Source organism: Nipponia nippon, unplaced genomic scaffold (genome assembly GCF_047370975.1).
Source record: "Nipponia nippon isolate SJK-2023a ecotype South Korea unplaced genomic scaffold, ASM4737097v1 scaffold_14, whole genome shotgun sequence".
Lineage (NCBI taxonomy): Eukaryota > Metazoa > Chordata > Aves > Pelecaniformes > Threskiornithidae > Nipponia > Nipponia nippon.
Window position 1 is genome coordinate 6,751,436 of NW_028262330.1, and position 15,762 is coordinate 6,767,197.

Below are 15,762 nucleotides of genomic sequence, written 5' to 3' on the forward strand. Positions count from 1 at the left end.
GAAAATATATTTAGACCAATCTTTTCAAATTTGGCTGTGTAAAATGAGGCACGTAGTAAGGCTAAAGTTTAGTCAATGAGCTTTCACACATAGAACACTTAAATATACACCTAACACTAGTCATTTACTTTACATCCACTGTCTGTAGAAAACCATAAGCTTAAGTGCTTTATTGCTTCTAATGAATAGCAGAAAGGTTGAACACCTCTGTGCCAAGTTGGAAAATTAAAATACACAAGAAGGAGTGTCCAAGTCCAGACATTTTGCACAGCTACAGGATGGTCTCCATGTGGTATCCATAGGTCCCAGCCACCTTTGCACAATGCTGAATTTACTTCAACTCCTTTACAAACCAGGTGAAAGCATCATTACCCAAATTATGTAGAGCCATTGAAAAGACTTGCTAAGGGGAGTGGGAATCAAGTGGCATTAGTATTTGGAAAGTCCAGGTTTCTTGTCTACTCATTGATTATCTGCTCTGTACTTCTAATAGCTTGTCACTGACCACCATTTTATCACATTGCTTCTGTATTACTCATCCCCTGGCTGAAACAAGCTGATGCTACTACAGAAAGCAGGACTTGTCACAGTAAGGCATTATATGTGCAAAAACTCCATGCGAAAGAACAGCTTTTACAGCTTGATAGGAAGGAGATTATACATTTAAGTCACTACCTTTCATACATCAGCATAGAGAAAGACAGAATAAAGACGTGCATATTTCAAGTCTGAAATAGGCTTCCAACTACCACCAAGTACTAAAAAGGGAAGGTGAACTAAGATAATGTTCACTTCCTCAAATTTAAGCCATCTGCAATATGGCTAATCAGGCTGGACTTGCAAACATCTATTTCCATCTCCAAACACTCTTAGACAGCTAGCTGTTGTGCTGCATTGCTCTCTGGTGGTGTCCATCCCAGGGCAGAAGGATTTGCCCAGTACAGTGTAACGGATGGGAAGCACCAAAGGGTGGGAGCGCTCCTCCCCTTTCCCCCTCTCAGGAACATGCAGGCCAATTTGCTCTAATAAACCAGCTTATTGATTATACACTTGCACACACACTAAAATGAGGTAACATCACGGCATTAAGGCCCACTGAGAAGTGAGAGAGAGGTAATTAGATGAATTATTGTGGTGAGGCAATAAACCAAGTGTTCAGTTACCCCAAATCACGGGTATCAGGGCTGAAATGAATTCTCCTAAAACAATTTCCCATCACCTAGCCCTGGGATTATTTGTTTTATCTTTCTCCTTCTTGATATAAAACTGGTTCCAAGATATTACATTACAATACAGGGAACCACCTACTGTACTCAGAGGTGAAGTACCTTGGAAGAAAGAAAGAATACTTCTCTGGTATGCCTCTCTATCTCCTAGTTAGGAATAAGTGACCGTAAAATCTGTGTATGTGTGAAACCACAATATATTCCCCTGTTCTGTCATTAAAAGCCACTCACAACATAAATGTGAATCAGAAGTGGGAGTGCATTCACCAGCAGGGAGGAGCATGTGATTATATACCATGAGTTTACTTCCAAGAAAAGATTATATTTCTGGGAATTCAAAATAACATATATTTTATTTTAGTATTATGGGAATATTGAAAAGATTTCTAACATTAGTGCTTTTTAAGCTCCTATATAATCACAGGATAATTTTTATTAAGAAAAAGACTTCATAACTTTAGAGACGTGCAGCAGTCATTGCAAAGCTAATGAAGTGAGCATGAGGCTTTAAGGGCTGAGGTACACTGTAGGTATATCAGGAAAACTGCCCTGGCAATTTTAAAGCTGAATAGAAATGCAGGTTTAAGGTTAACATGTGTTGTTTAAGCCGTTTGGCTGGGCAACAGGAGTGGAGCAATGCTGACCAATTCACCAGAGACACATATTTAGTGAGCCCCCTTCTTTTCTACTTCCCTCCTATTTCTTCAGACCTCCAAAAGGTTTTCAACCTTAGCTTGTATGCTTACCTTTTGTGAAAGACAGGCCTAAAGGAACGGTGCTTTGCTCCTGAGGTTTGTGTAGTAAAAGCAAGTGTGCAAAGAAACCTTCTTGAAATGGCACGACGAGTAGTTGGAAAGAGCAAATGCTCCAAGTACTTGAGCCCTACAAAATTATCAAAACCAAAATGTAGTGCTTGGAGCGGGATGAACACCATTCTTACATCGGCATGCGCTAGCTTGTGCCTGTGTGTGTGAGCTCGTGCACTAGGGGCTGGGGAATCTGTGCACGGTGAAAGGAGTCCACATACTATGCAAAACAGTGCCAACAACATGGAAAGCCATCTAGGAAGACTGAACCCTTAAATTACAAAAGCATACATCTGACTCCGAGCAGTAGCATTTAGAATACCGTCTTGCCTAATGTGCCTTTATATCTGTTTATTTTATTTGAACACTAGTGGGTGCTTGTTAGTCCTCACTATTGTGACTACTGATAGCTTTTAGTTTCTTCGGTTACAGCAGGTTTTATTTCATGGATCAATCAAAATCTGCTGAAAAGGGAAAGTGTGTCCCTGACATACGCCATGTGCTCAAGCAATAAATAATCCACTTCACAGTCACATGAAGAAAGAAGGAGGGCCTTGGCAAGAAGATGGGCTTGTTCAGGAGGCCGGTTCTGTCTTGAAGAAAAGCAAAACTCCTCCAGATGTGGAATTTCGCTTATGTAGTGCCACATAGATGAGGCTGGAATGACAGCGTTGTGCTTCCATAGCTAATTATTTTGCTCTAGATTTACAGTACAAAGAAGGCATCATAACATACCAAGAGCCTCACAACGTGACAGTCTTTTTTTTAAAACATAGGAAGGATAAGAAATGCAAACTGGTTAATTCTTAGAGCGTTCTGTTTCCATTTAGTGTGTTTTGCTTGCAAACGTGGCTTCAGATGTCTGGGATTATCAGACTCCTTTTGATGAATGATATTATGACAAGTTACTTCTACTGTTTTTTCTATTGGGAGAAATCATGTTTATGGAAACATAGAAGGGAGGAAAAGATAGCTTCAGGTTTAGGTTTTACTTTCCTATAAATAAAGCCTTCTGAACTGTGTCTCATTTGGAAATGGGATCATTTTCTGTTAACAAAAATAATAAAAAAAATCAGGATGATATTTTACTAAAATAAGATTAAAACAAAAAATATTAAATTAATAAAATGAAATAATATCACTTTTACCAGCATGGGAAACTTTTACTCTTAAAAAGCTGAAAGACTTCAGTGTTACAGCTCTCAAGAGAGCACAGAAAAGTTTTCCTAATTTTAATGGAAGTGTGACTACCTCCTGTGGATAAGAATAAAGAGCCTGGTCTGCAACTTACAGCATTTGTTCATATGAATACAATTAGTTTACTTCTTTGTACGATCAAGTGGTGCCCAACAGAAACAAGCCAAATAATTATTTACACACCATATGATTCTGGTTGTGGCCTTGCTTATCGTGCATGTGGTGCAGTTATTTACACCAGTGCGTGTGAATTACACCCCTGGCTCAGAAGGCACTGAAATAAAGAGCTGTGTAAGACAGGACCTGATGCAGTTGTGTGGGGGACTCGCGTGGCATGGCCAAGAATCAAACAAAGCATGAACCCAAACCCATTAATAATTTTTTACCTGAGATGACTGCAGACCTGATTCTCATTCAGGTTAAGGCTCCTTTTTGCGCGTTACTGGAGCATTGTGCAGGGGGTTGGACTTTTAAAGTCCAACTTCCAACCCAAACTATGCTGTGATTCTATGATTATACTCTTTATATCCCTGCAGGCATCTGTCTGTTTTTCATGACACATCATTTCCCTTTGTGGCAAGACAGATGTTGGACTCCAACCTGAAATACAATGGAAGATTCAGCCCTACCTGATCATCAATGCACTATTTTATTTCAGTGCTACACAACATGACATCTTTGCTTGAAGGGAAGGGGATCTCCGTGAATTATAAAGGGGAAACAGTTGCAGCAGCAAAGCCATGAAGAGATGAGCTGGAGGCTTTAAGGTTTCACGCAAGCTTGAGCGCTGTGGACATCGTCTGCTTTATGGTGGTGCACAAACACGAGGGAGGGTGCAAGGGGTGCCGGTGACCTCAGCCACCCCAGACACACATTTGAGTCCAGGTTACAGCTGACTGGAATCCTGAGGTTTTACTGGCTGGGAGCCAGTTTGAAACCCACTCGAGCCACCCTAGTATTTTATAACATTGTAAAGACGGTATTGTTTAAAACATTTCAAAAATTCTCCACACAATCTGGCAGCCTTCCAAAACCGTCTTAAATGAGCCAAAACTATCAGCAGCCACCCACCTTCCTGTCCATTATCCTCTGATTAATGACATTCCACCAACAGGGTCCAACATTCAGAATCTCCCTGCTGCAGGACCTCTGCGTAAATATGATCTCTGAGACCTGTAAATTGTCTGTATAGTTTGCAGCTGTGTTTTATATGGGGGTGTCTCTTTGTCATGTGGTGACCATGCACGAGGGGGTTCTCAAGGGGCGGAGAGAGACCAGGGCTTGCAGCATCTTGTAAAACCTTAATTAGACATAGCAAAGCAGGAGAAATCAAATCACGCTGGAGGTACGATACTCTCTTTCTGTGATCGTTTTTGTGCTCCTTATCCAGTCACCTTGTACCTTCTGAGTCAAAACAGCCATAATAACAACCATAAGAAATAACTAACTGCCAGCCTCTTCAGCTGGAATTAATTATTGAACAGATTGAGCTCTATTAGGAAAAAGAATATCAATGTTTATTTCCTGTTATAGATGCAACATATAGATGGTAATTGGTTACAGGATCAATGTTATTTAGGCATCTTGATCAGTGGCCCCGCTGCCTCCTTATGCAGTGTGGATGCAGGATATTTTCCAGGTAGGATGCCCGGAGAGAGACATTGCTGTACCTAAGTCAGCCTGGGAATAAAGATACGCTCTTCAGCAGCCGGTGCTTTTGCGTATGCCCTGTACCTGTGGCAAATGCCCAGTACGGGACAAGGACAATTCAGAGAGTACCTGGAGAAGTGAGGTATTTTCTTAGACATATTGGACTTCTTCTGTGAACACTTAAAAGATTGGCTGAAAATATATGTTTCATTGATGGATATGCCCCAGAAATTATGAGGTGATAAATCAGGTATTGGGAAAGTGAAAAAAGACAAATGACCTTCCCCTTTTCATCAATATTCCCTCCAACCTGTAGGCTTATCTATAGGTAATTTTGATAGTGTCAAAATTGTGAAAGTACACTAATGTGTAAATGCAACCTCATCAGCTGATAGGAGTTCATACAATTCCATTTTGCAGAATAAAGAAATACTCCTACTAGTCAAATCTTAGTGTTTTTCATCCATATGACATTTCCTTTTTGCCTCTGTAATTTTGTATTACCTGACTGCCTGGAAAGGGGAAATTCAAAGTAAAACCATGAAGAAGAGACGCATTACTTTGAAGCCAGAAGCTGACACTTCCGAAATGTCTCAGAGTTTCTGCATTGCCCTGGGCATGTGACAGAAGATGAGCAGAACATCTGGTTTGTGATTTCATCAAGAGCTGGGCATTGAAACACCTTTAAAATCTGGATCTGATGTGCCTCAGCTCTTACACAGAGGATCATTTCTTCATGATCATTTATTTTCCTAAAGCATTATTTTTTTTGCAAAATAGGCACAAAAGAGGCATGTGTTGGTATGCTGTACAATTCCTTCAGTAGATTTAGGTTTTATATTCTAGGCCTATACGCTCACCTCCGTTCAGAATTTGTTGTTACATGTTTATAGACATACATTTCTGGGTGCATGTGTACTTGAATCTTGGTGTGTTTATGTGTACATATATATTCTCACGCCTAGATCAGTATATAGAGAAAGTATATATAGGGGCACATCGTATGGTTTTTAAGAAAGCTTTATTTCCATGAGAAGCTACAGAGTACATTTTCACTCGGCAGTGACTCATCTTTCTAGCTCTTTTTTTTTCTTACTGCTTAATCCAAGAAACTCTGACTAAGTCGGCTCTGCCACGTCCCAAGTGTAGCAGGGATTCCTCACAGTCCTTGATGCAAACAGAACTAGTAATTCTCCTCAGAAATAGCAAGAAATTGCTATTTGCGGGATCATGCTTTACGCAATGATGACCTTGGCTGAGGCAACCCAAATGGAAAGGGCCGCAGCACATGAAGTCAATGCCACTGTGGTAAATAAAGGCAGCGCCAGGAAGGCACAATTTCAACATCGCCTGGCAGATAAAGCATAGCTGGGCAGGGGCACTACGCGTATGAGCTATATTTTCTTAATAGCAGTCTGGGAACCTCATGGCACTATGTCATAGTGAGACAGTCCAGTTTTGTATCTCAGCTTGTTGATTTTAGGTTTTTTTTTTAAAATATGCAGACCCTTTTAATGTTCTACACAGCCATTAAAAAGAACTATGATAAAAACTGATGGGCTAGAGAGATAGACTGGAAGCAGAATGACAGCTATTTGTCAATGGCCCAGGCTAATGTAATATCAGAGTATTTCAGGTATTGACTGAAAAAAAATAAGAAAAAAAAAATGGAGAGCCTCTTTTAGCACTTCAGCTTGGCATTAAGAAATCATTGAGTGAGACAGGTTGTAGACCATGATTTAGACTCACACGTACCATTTGAGATAGTAAGAGTCAAATTAGGTGCATGCCTACAGCCCACAAAACCCAATTACATGTGTCAAGGTTTTTACCAGCAAGCTTAACTCAATCAAAGTAAAACAAAACGTAGCTTGGATTCATGAAAAAGGCTAACTAACCTCATGGCAGCTTGCTCAGGCCGCTGCTTTGTAAGGTTGATCTGTCTTTTTTTCCCTGTAAATCCTTAGATAGCATCATGAGTAGCCAGTACCCATCAAGTTGCCTTAGTTGATCAAAAGACATTACAAAATCAGTCTTGGAGAACCCCAGGACCCAGATCTGCCTTTTTCCTGTGGACAGACGATCCTCTTCTCAGGAGGGGATCCAAAACCCTCAGGCTATCCTTGAGCTCTCACTGTCTCTTTGAATAGGGACACTATTTAACATCCACCACAGCTGCATTTTAGCACCCATGAAACAGCTGCGATCATTTCCTTGCTGGATAGGCACCCACTTTCAAGACAGTTACATTTTCATCCCAGACCCATACACAAGGTAGGAGTGGATCTCTCAGTGAATTTGCCATAGCTTACTTAGCTTAATTCTGGTGTCTGCCAATGGTGTTTTTTCTCTCTGACTTTTTCCACGTCTGTTTACTGTGTGGCTTCTTCACTGAACAGGCTGTATACTCATTATGATATGAAATAATGTTTTATTGGAAGAAATATTATCTCAGAAACACACTCTAGGCATGTAAGCTTACTGTTTCTCCCTGGGTTCTCAGCTTTCTTTCATCAGGACAGTTTTGTTAAAATGATATTACCTCTCTTGGGCGTACTTCACAGGAGCTTTACAGTGATGATGAATAAAACAACTGTGGCGAGACTGCAATAAATTAATTGCACCATTTTCTATGAGTAAGAGAATGGGCAGGAGACCTGAGACTGAAACACAAATCTGACTATGACTTGGGATTCGTGGTTGAAAGACTGGTATGAAAAAGAGAAAAGATGTCATAGCAGGAGTGGGAAGGGGGTTTGGGGGAAAAAAACAAAACCGGCCCAGCACATTGTGGTTAATAATAAGCAATTCGGAGTCTCCATTTCCATTCAGTCAAGTACATGGAAGATCTGAATTTCTAATTTAGCAATTGCATTTTATGTTTTATGAGATGCAGAAAGTTTTTATGAATCTGTGTCTCTGCCTTTTATTGGCTGGAAACGGATTGTCTAACTGTAATACAGGAGCCCTCCAAAAATCAAAGGCTTCTTTGAGAGCCAAGAGGGAGATGCCAATCTCTCTAGCTTTTGTTTTGTCTCAAGGAGGATCTGAGTTCTAGCACTGCTGCTACATGTCACTACCTACACTCACAAATTTAGCCATTCAGGTGTCCTACAGCTCCCCGTGTTGCTCTGTTAGAGTTTGTTCTTTGTAGTAGGAAGGCTGAATTTTGTCCAGTTTAATAGAATATATAACAAATTGCCCAGTCAGCATGTGTAGGGTGGAATCAGAAATGCTCACAAAAATTGAGTCCATGGAGATGAGAGACAACGTGTGTTGTAACGCAGTGTCAGATAGGTTGTACAGGATCATCTTCCTGCTGTGACACGTCATTCAAGAACAGCAGCCAAACAGTATGGAAGCAATCATGAGAATCAAAGTTGAGCATTGCTTAAAATATCATCACCCAGTCCTAACTGCCAGGTTTATTGGCACAATAAACCATCCTGTTGTAGGTGCAGCCCCATGTTTTCATGATGACGCTTGCTCAGCGTGCAGGGAAACGCTTTTTGTACCCAGCTGTCCCCAGGGCTGGCCTTGTTTCTCTTGGTGTCGGCAGTAATCTGGAGTGTGCTCCGCCTCTCCCCGTCCCGGAAGGAGAGGGTGAGAGGAATGCTGGGAGGAAATCCAGAGCAAAGTATTTGTTTGATAATCCCAAGTTTATTTACAGAGGGAGAGAAGCCGACTTGTCAGACGCCATTACATTGCCTACAGGAAAATGCAGACTTAAAAAGAAATGTTGACAGTGAATATTTGGGCAAGGGAGCATTTTGCACTGGGAAGTCCTTGGACGTGCCATGACATGAAGTCCTGACTATATTTGGGCTGCAGCTGTTTTGCAATTGGGTTGCTGTTGTTCTCCTGTGGTGCGAGAAGGCTTTTTAAAGGTCTCAGCAAGACGCTTTACTCTTACACCCCCCTTTTCTGGGATTTTGTTTTTTAGATTAACATGCCTGTCCTTTGCTGTTGCTGTCTCTCAGCTACTTCAGAAGAGGTAAGAAAGCAGCTTCCCCTGTTGCCGTCAACAACGCAGGAAGGATGTAGAGTAGAAGGGGGGGGAAGGAGTTTTTGACTGTATCATGATGCGCAACAAGATCTGTTATGGAGTTGTAGCGTTGAGAGAAGGACTGGCCCTTCTGCGCATGTGGGTCGGCTGGTGGGGACAGAGAGAGGGGCTTACACATCTCCCACATCAGGGCAGTGACGAGGTGAGATTGCCCTGATGCAAAGATGCCTGGATAAGCAAGTACCCTTCAGTGGGAGGAATCAAAGCAGTAGATCTGTGCCCCGTGTGCTGACCCAGTCCTGGTTCATCCCTGGTTCTTTCACATCCTGCCTACAGCCACCTTCCAGCTCCATCAGCCCCAGCTTCCCGCAGGTCTTCTACAAAGATTTTGTAACGCACCTTGCAAAGGAAGCTGGCCACTGCTCTTACACAGAGGGGTCTGATCCTGCTCTGTGGATCTGCACAAGGATTAAGGAGGCAGTAAATGGTCCCTTGCTCTTCTGCCATCTCAGCTCAGGGTTAGCGTGGGTAAAGGTGACATGGGCTGTGGTGGCCACTTCTCCCACCCGTGCAGGTGAGACAAGGAACGTACTGCTGTGCATGCAGGGCAGATGCTGCATGCCAGCCTGGCCCCCAAAATTGTTATGTGCATTTAGGGATTACAGTAAATTGGTTTATAATTTTGGGCAATAATTATATTCATTTTCCAGACAGATTTCAGAGAGTAATTGGCCTGGTAAATCCTGTGGGGCAGGAACCATGTTACAGCTGTATCGCAGCATAAAATTAATTTATGCATTACTCTTGCTATGAGATGATTAACAAGTTTTCTCTGGTCTCCTTTCTTCATACTTAAAAGACAATTTTTACACTCATCTTTAAAGGGAGAGCATGTTCCAAACTCTATAATTTTGTGATGATATAGTGACATACATTTTGTGATGACAGTGACATATTCATCTGATACATTAACACATATAGTATTCCTAAGACAAATATCATTGCTGATTATTCACTGATTTCCAATCAAGGGGTAAAGCCAACACTGCTATTTTTAAGTTGCTGTCATGCTTGCCTATTAATGCACTGTCACAATCCAGCTTTTTAATCTGAATAGAGCTACTCTTTTAGATATTTTGAATTTTGTGTATAAAACCCTGAAATTTCACAGTTGTCAAGTGAACATGTGAAATTTTTCTGCAGGATTTGATCTGTAGTTCGCAGAATCAGATACTGTTCAATATCTGAGTTGAACAGGCTTCACTGCGAGATAGGTAAGAGTTAGTTTCCTTAGCTTCCAATGGAAAAAAAAACCCAAGAACCCCAGAAATGTAGGCACTGAGGGCAGAAAAAGTCCTAATTTCTTGAACCTTTCTTTTTCGATTTTTAAAGACTTCCTGAACTGACTGGCAAATGCTTTTTCCAGCATTTCGTCCCGGGACAGACTGGGAAGCGGGAGGTAGGATTTGGTACAGGGAGTTATGAAGTGTGCGGTGTAGTGACGATAGGCAGGTAACAACTTCTGGTGGTAATACCAGGGCATGTAATGGAGGCTAAAACCAGAAAAGGCCTTCTCCGTTTAACCAAAGATCAGTGAGAGAGTTTGGTGCCAGCACACCATCAGGCATCACCTGATAGATTACCTCTGATTGCCTCATAGGGCTCAGGCATTGCCTTTTCTCTAAGGTAGCCAAGTGTTAGAAAAGCATTTGGATGTTGGCTCAGAAACAGACAGACGGGGAGATGACAAGGTTTCTGCTGGTGGAGCTGCAAGAGACATAGGGAAAGTTGTACAGACTCTGGTAGGAGAGGTGAGAGAAACCGGCATCGTGCCCTACTCAGAACTTTCCAAATCTGAGTTTTAGCTGGTATTTTGATGTAAAGTTTTCCTTTCTTTGGGTCGCATGGTTCATACACTTTCTGAACGTGTGGTCCAGTGAGTTGTGACTTAATGCAGGGCATGAGGTGGTCGGGTCCAGCCATGTGGCAGCTGGGTCCGATCCATCCGAACCCTCCTGCTTTCCTGGTCTGCTCAAGAGTCCTTTTCCCTCGTAGTGCAGCATTTCCCTCTAGAGAATATATATAGAAAACTGTTGTGTAAAGAAAGCTGATTCCTCCTCTGTTTGGAAAAGACATCATAACTTTCTTTCTCTTTCACAGTGGGAACCCCTTCCTGTAAATACAAGGCAGCCCTGTCGAAACATTGGTAATAAGATGTTAACTATTTTCTTTGGACGTTTCACCCCTTGCCCCCTTCTTTGTGGATAGTGGTTAAAGTGATAATTAGTAAATTCTGGTACTCATCCAAAAATGCTCCAGTGCTGAAATAGTACACAGATACACAAGAAAGGCATGTACACAGATTGTCAGCACCCCACTTTCTGACATGGTAGAAACAAAAAATAATGGTGTAGACCCCCTGCCAGAGACTGTAAACGTGCAGTTATAAAAGAGTACGTTAAATGGTAATGACCTCACATTTATACAGTGCTTTTCATCCAGGAGAAACCTAAACCTAACTGCTTTGCAAACTGCCAAGCGTTTCTAAAAGTCACTTCAGGGCTGCTAATGGGGAGCCACTTTGGGACAATTTAGGACAGGAAGTGAAAAATACTGAATTCAGTAGAAATGAAGGAAAATTCAAGGATCCCCCAAAATAGCTTGTTTACAAGAAGCGCAGACTAAAAAAGTGTCGAAGCTGCAGAATGTGCAATGGATTATTTACAGAATGTGCAGTGGATTAGTTATGTGACATAGAAACGCCAGTGAAGATCAAAATAACATTGTATGAGCAAAAAGTATATAACAAATTAGGACATTTTTTCCAGCCCAAGTTGGATGTGCTGACTTTACTATATTGCATGTCAATGCAAAGGTTCATTTAAAGGAGTGTGCAAGGACAATTTCCATTTGTAATGCTAATTTAGTCATAAGTTCTCCCACACAAGACACAACACAAGTCCAGCTCCGTGCCATTCACTCATGTAAAATGTTCCCAAGGCTCCGAATAACTGAAGTTTTGGTGGGGGTCACAGAAGGGGAAATAAAAGGAACCATATTTAATTGGCTGAACTAAAACTGACCAAATTTGAACTTCTTGAAAAAAATTAAAGGCTAGTATTTTTCAGTTTGTGGGAGCTACAGTTTGGATGAATTAAAGTACGATTTTCCTACATGGGCCAACTCACCTTATCTCACTACATCCCTCCCGATGAGCCCCAGCCTCCCATCTCACTGGAGCGAACTGGGACATCACAGGAGGGGACAAGTGCCCAGGACAGTCACTCACAGACTATAAAGAAGACAGCTGAAATACCCATCCAAGAAACATCAAGATGACCTTTCTGAACAGGACTCTTTTAGGCCTTTGATGAAATGTTTTAGATTTCAGTAAAGACAAAAACCTTTAATGTTTTACAGGATATAATTTTTTTTTTTTAATAAAAATCTGATTTTCTCCAGAAAACAAGGCATTTTATTTGAATATTTTCATTTTCTTAAAAACCAATGTTTCTGTCAAAGACCAGTCCTCATCATTTAGTGGGAAGGGAGCCAAGAACGAGTGCTGAAGAGGGTAAGCTGTGGGATCAATAATTAGCTCAGACTTTGCTCTGAATTGTCTTTAAATTAGTTCTATATAACACACTTCAGTGTAGTCTAATGAAGTATTTATTTATTCACTGACTCTACTTTAAATAAATTTTATGGAACTAGATGGAATTTGATAGAAAGTAATTTTTGCTTCTCTTATACTGTTATAAATCTGCAGGACCATCTTGATCTTCTGTGGCACCTCAGAGAACAGATTCTTCATTTCTATTTATCATTAGGATCCATCACTTTATTGGAAAAAAACCCATGTTCCCTCTCTGCTCCCTGCCCCCCCTTTCTTTTTTTTAGGAAACTTAAGACACATAAAAGCAAAACAGAGCAGCAAAGCAAAGCACACTCAGCATTAATTTGGCAACAGGGAAACTTACTAAAACAGATTTTATTGTTTAAAACTGAGACTGAAGTTTTCCTTCTATAAAAAAACAAACCTCTCTGACATTTGTTGGAAATATTGCTAGCAAATGGATCATGTATTCCATTGCGCAGGAGATGCAATTAGATTTCTGCAGGTTTGTAAAACAAACTATGCTCTAGGAGTGCTGTCATGGAACCGGTGGTCTGATTTCCGGTTGGATAACTGAGCTTTTAATTAGGGCTCCAGTGGTGCAACTGCTTTGCAATTTCTAAAGCTGCCTAAGGGATTTGAATGTCAAATTCTGATTAAAATTATTGTGAACCGAGCATGCTCTAAGAGGATTTGAAACTTTTGGCCTATATATTCCCTTTGTATAAGAAGGAAGGATTTGCTTAGTGGAGAAAAACTTTAATCTACTGGAGGTATGAAAAATTACTGAACGAGATCCTCTGCTACTGTAAATCAGCATGTTTTATCCAATTTCAGTGGAACAAAGCTGATTTTTAGCCACGAAGTGTAAAAGCCACTGTCTTTTTTCTTCCTGGCAAAGGAAGAACCTTGTAGCAGCCACATAACCCACACCTCCATACTGAGGGGTTCTTCACCTTCCCTCTGAAGCATCTGGCGTAGCGATATCATACCTTCTGCTTTGGAGAGCTTTTCACCGTGATCTCATCTCACACCTGATAGCAGATTATGTGTTTCTGCTAACTATGGAGAGTTCTTTGTCTATATGGCATTTCCAAAGCTTGCAGAGAGTGTGAGGAATGTTTCAATAGTCAATTTACATTTCAAACTAAAAAGACATTGCAATTTTTGTAATACTTTGGAAATTATTAATATGGACTGTTTCAGCCATTTCAGTGCTCCCCCCAACTCCTGCTCCAAATGGCTTTGTTAGAAGTTGCGCAGAATCTATCCTTCCTTTTGTAAAGTTTTAATTTCAGGTAACAAAAGAACTCCCAAAGCGCAACGAAGGGCCTATAGCTGATCACAGCATCTAAGTCAGGGTGCCATGCTCATTTCAAACAAGTTTTCACTGTCCTTCACCCCTTCCCCAAGTCTCTGCTTGATTTATTCTATCACTAACTCTGAAATTCCTTTGGGTTTTTAATTTCCCCAGGGGTTTTCAATAAGGAGGGGACCCTCACAATGAAGCTGGTAAACGTATGTGCCATTGACACCCAGTTCTCCGATATCGCCAACACTTTCAACAAGCAGCATGACGATCACTCTGCCATAATGAAGGCTGCCCAAAAGCTGAAAGAGGTTTCTGGCTGCAGTCCCACTGCTAGTCTTACAACCTGCATAAAGACTGTGCAGCAGGAGCACGGTAAGCAGGCGAAAGCTAAGAACTAACTGAAGCCAACATTAAAATAATCGGGATCGTGTGAATTAACAGCATTCTCATAGGTGCTGCCGTGTCACAGTACCTGTGTCTGGAGCCTGCTCAGAGCCCACATCATTGCTGCTTCACATGCTGCATGACACACTACAGATAGATTTCAGATTGCATGGAGATTCTGGCCATTTTTATATCTTGTTTCTACTTTATGGTACAATATAACATTTCTGACCAGGCTGGCTGATCTTAAAAACATGTTGTAAGATTTGGCTTTTCTAGTGCTACTTCACGTGGCACTAACTCCAGCCCTGCCTTGTGACGTCTGCCTTTGTGATACCGCAGAACCAGCCCCAAATCTTGGGGGACAGAAAAGCCACGAGTCGGTGGACCTGATCAGGAGAACAATGAGGTGTCTCATGGAAGATTAGGATGGATTTGCAACACACTTTTCAGAAAAGACTCACTTAATACCCTATGCTTTTCACTAAATGAACAAACAGAAAAGATAGTTCAAATTTAACCAGGTGGAAAGACTATTGATTTCATCAGAGGGAAGGAGGGCAGCTGTATCAGGGATGATTTTGGCCCCGTGTGCTTAAGGAAGTTCTTAAGGAAGTTATATATGAGTCTATTGGGTTGCTACTGGCAAACACCTCTATTATACAGCACACGCACACAGAGCAGTGACAGTGATAAGGAAATTGGAAACAAGCCTGTTTTATGAATGCTTTTCAGAGTCAGTCACTGGAGAACTATTGCGTCATGTGTTTAACTTTGCAGAAACAACAGTGTTTAGACATCCCTATGTTGGACTCCAACCAGATGCAAGTCACAAGATGGACGTTGTTTTGTCTTTTCAGGTGCCTACAAGGTGCAGGTGCACATGGAGGGCTATAGCTTTTCGCTCATTGTAAAGGAGAAGAAAGTGCCTGACAAACTGAAGCAGGTCCAGCAGCAGGTGGGGGAGCTGAGTTGTTCCACAAAGCGTATCCTTGCTAGAAAAACTATACTCCAGGAAATGATCCACTCGATGCTTCAGAGCCAGACTCATCTGGAAGAGAGGATCAAAACTGCAAACCCGGAGTATCTGGACCAGGTACGACTAGAAGGTAACCTGAGAGAGAACATCCAAAAAATCAGCCTGGCCAAGGAGCTCTCAGAGCAGTATGATGAAGCTGCCAGGAGCGTGTTGAGGGAAATGGCCCAGCTAGCTGGCTTGATGCTGGAAGGGGATCCTGAAATAGGGACTGAATAGATGCTTATAACCTACCCACACATACACAACAATAGCTTAAAGGACACCTGGGTGGTGTAGGGACTTGGTAGTGTCAGTAAATAGCATTCTGCAAATGGCTTATGGGTAGCTCTGAGTCTCAGATCTGTTTTATTAAATTATGGGCAGAAAGATGCATCTGGAAAAAGCTTTGATTTTCACCTGAGCCATTAACACGGGTGGACAGAAAATTACTTTTTCTATGTAGTGTGTTAAGTCATCCTTTATGCATCAACATAGGGAAAAACAGGGAGTACCTGACCAAAATAAGGGCAATTTGCACTAGAATTTG

General features: G+C 41.4%; 1 protein-coding gene across 1 annotated transcript; it reads left to right on the top strand.

Moving 5' to 3' along the window:
• The first annotated feature begins 8,710 nt into the window (after positions 1–8,710).
• On the top strand, positions 8,711–15,452 carry LOC148056436 (uncharacterized). The gene is made up of 4 exons (XM_087750576.1): positions 8,711–8,873; positions 11,046–11,091; positions 13,976–14,185; positions 15,058–15,452. Exons 1-4 carry the CDS (start codon positions 8,829–8,831, stop codon positions 15,450–15,452), a joined length of 696 nt encoding a protein of 231 aa, XP_087606702.1. The 5' UTR covers positions 8,711–8,828.
• Positions 15,453–15,762: the final 310 nt, after the last annotated feature.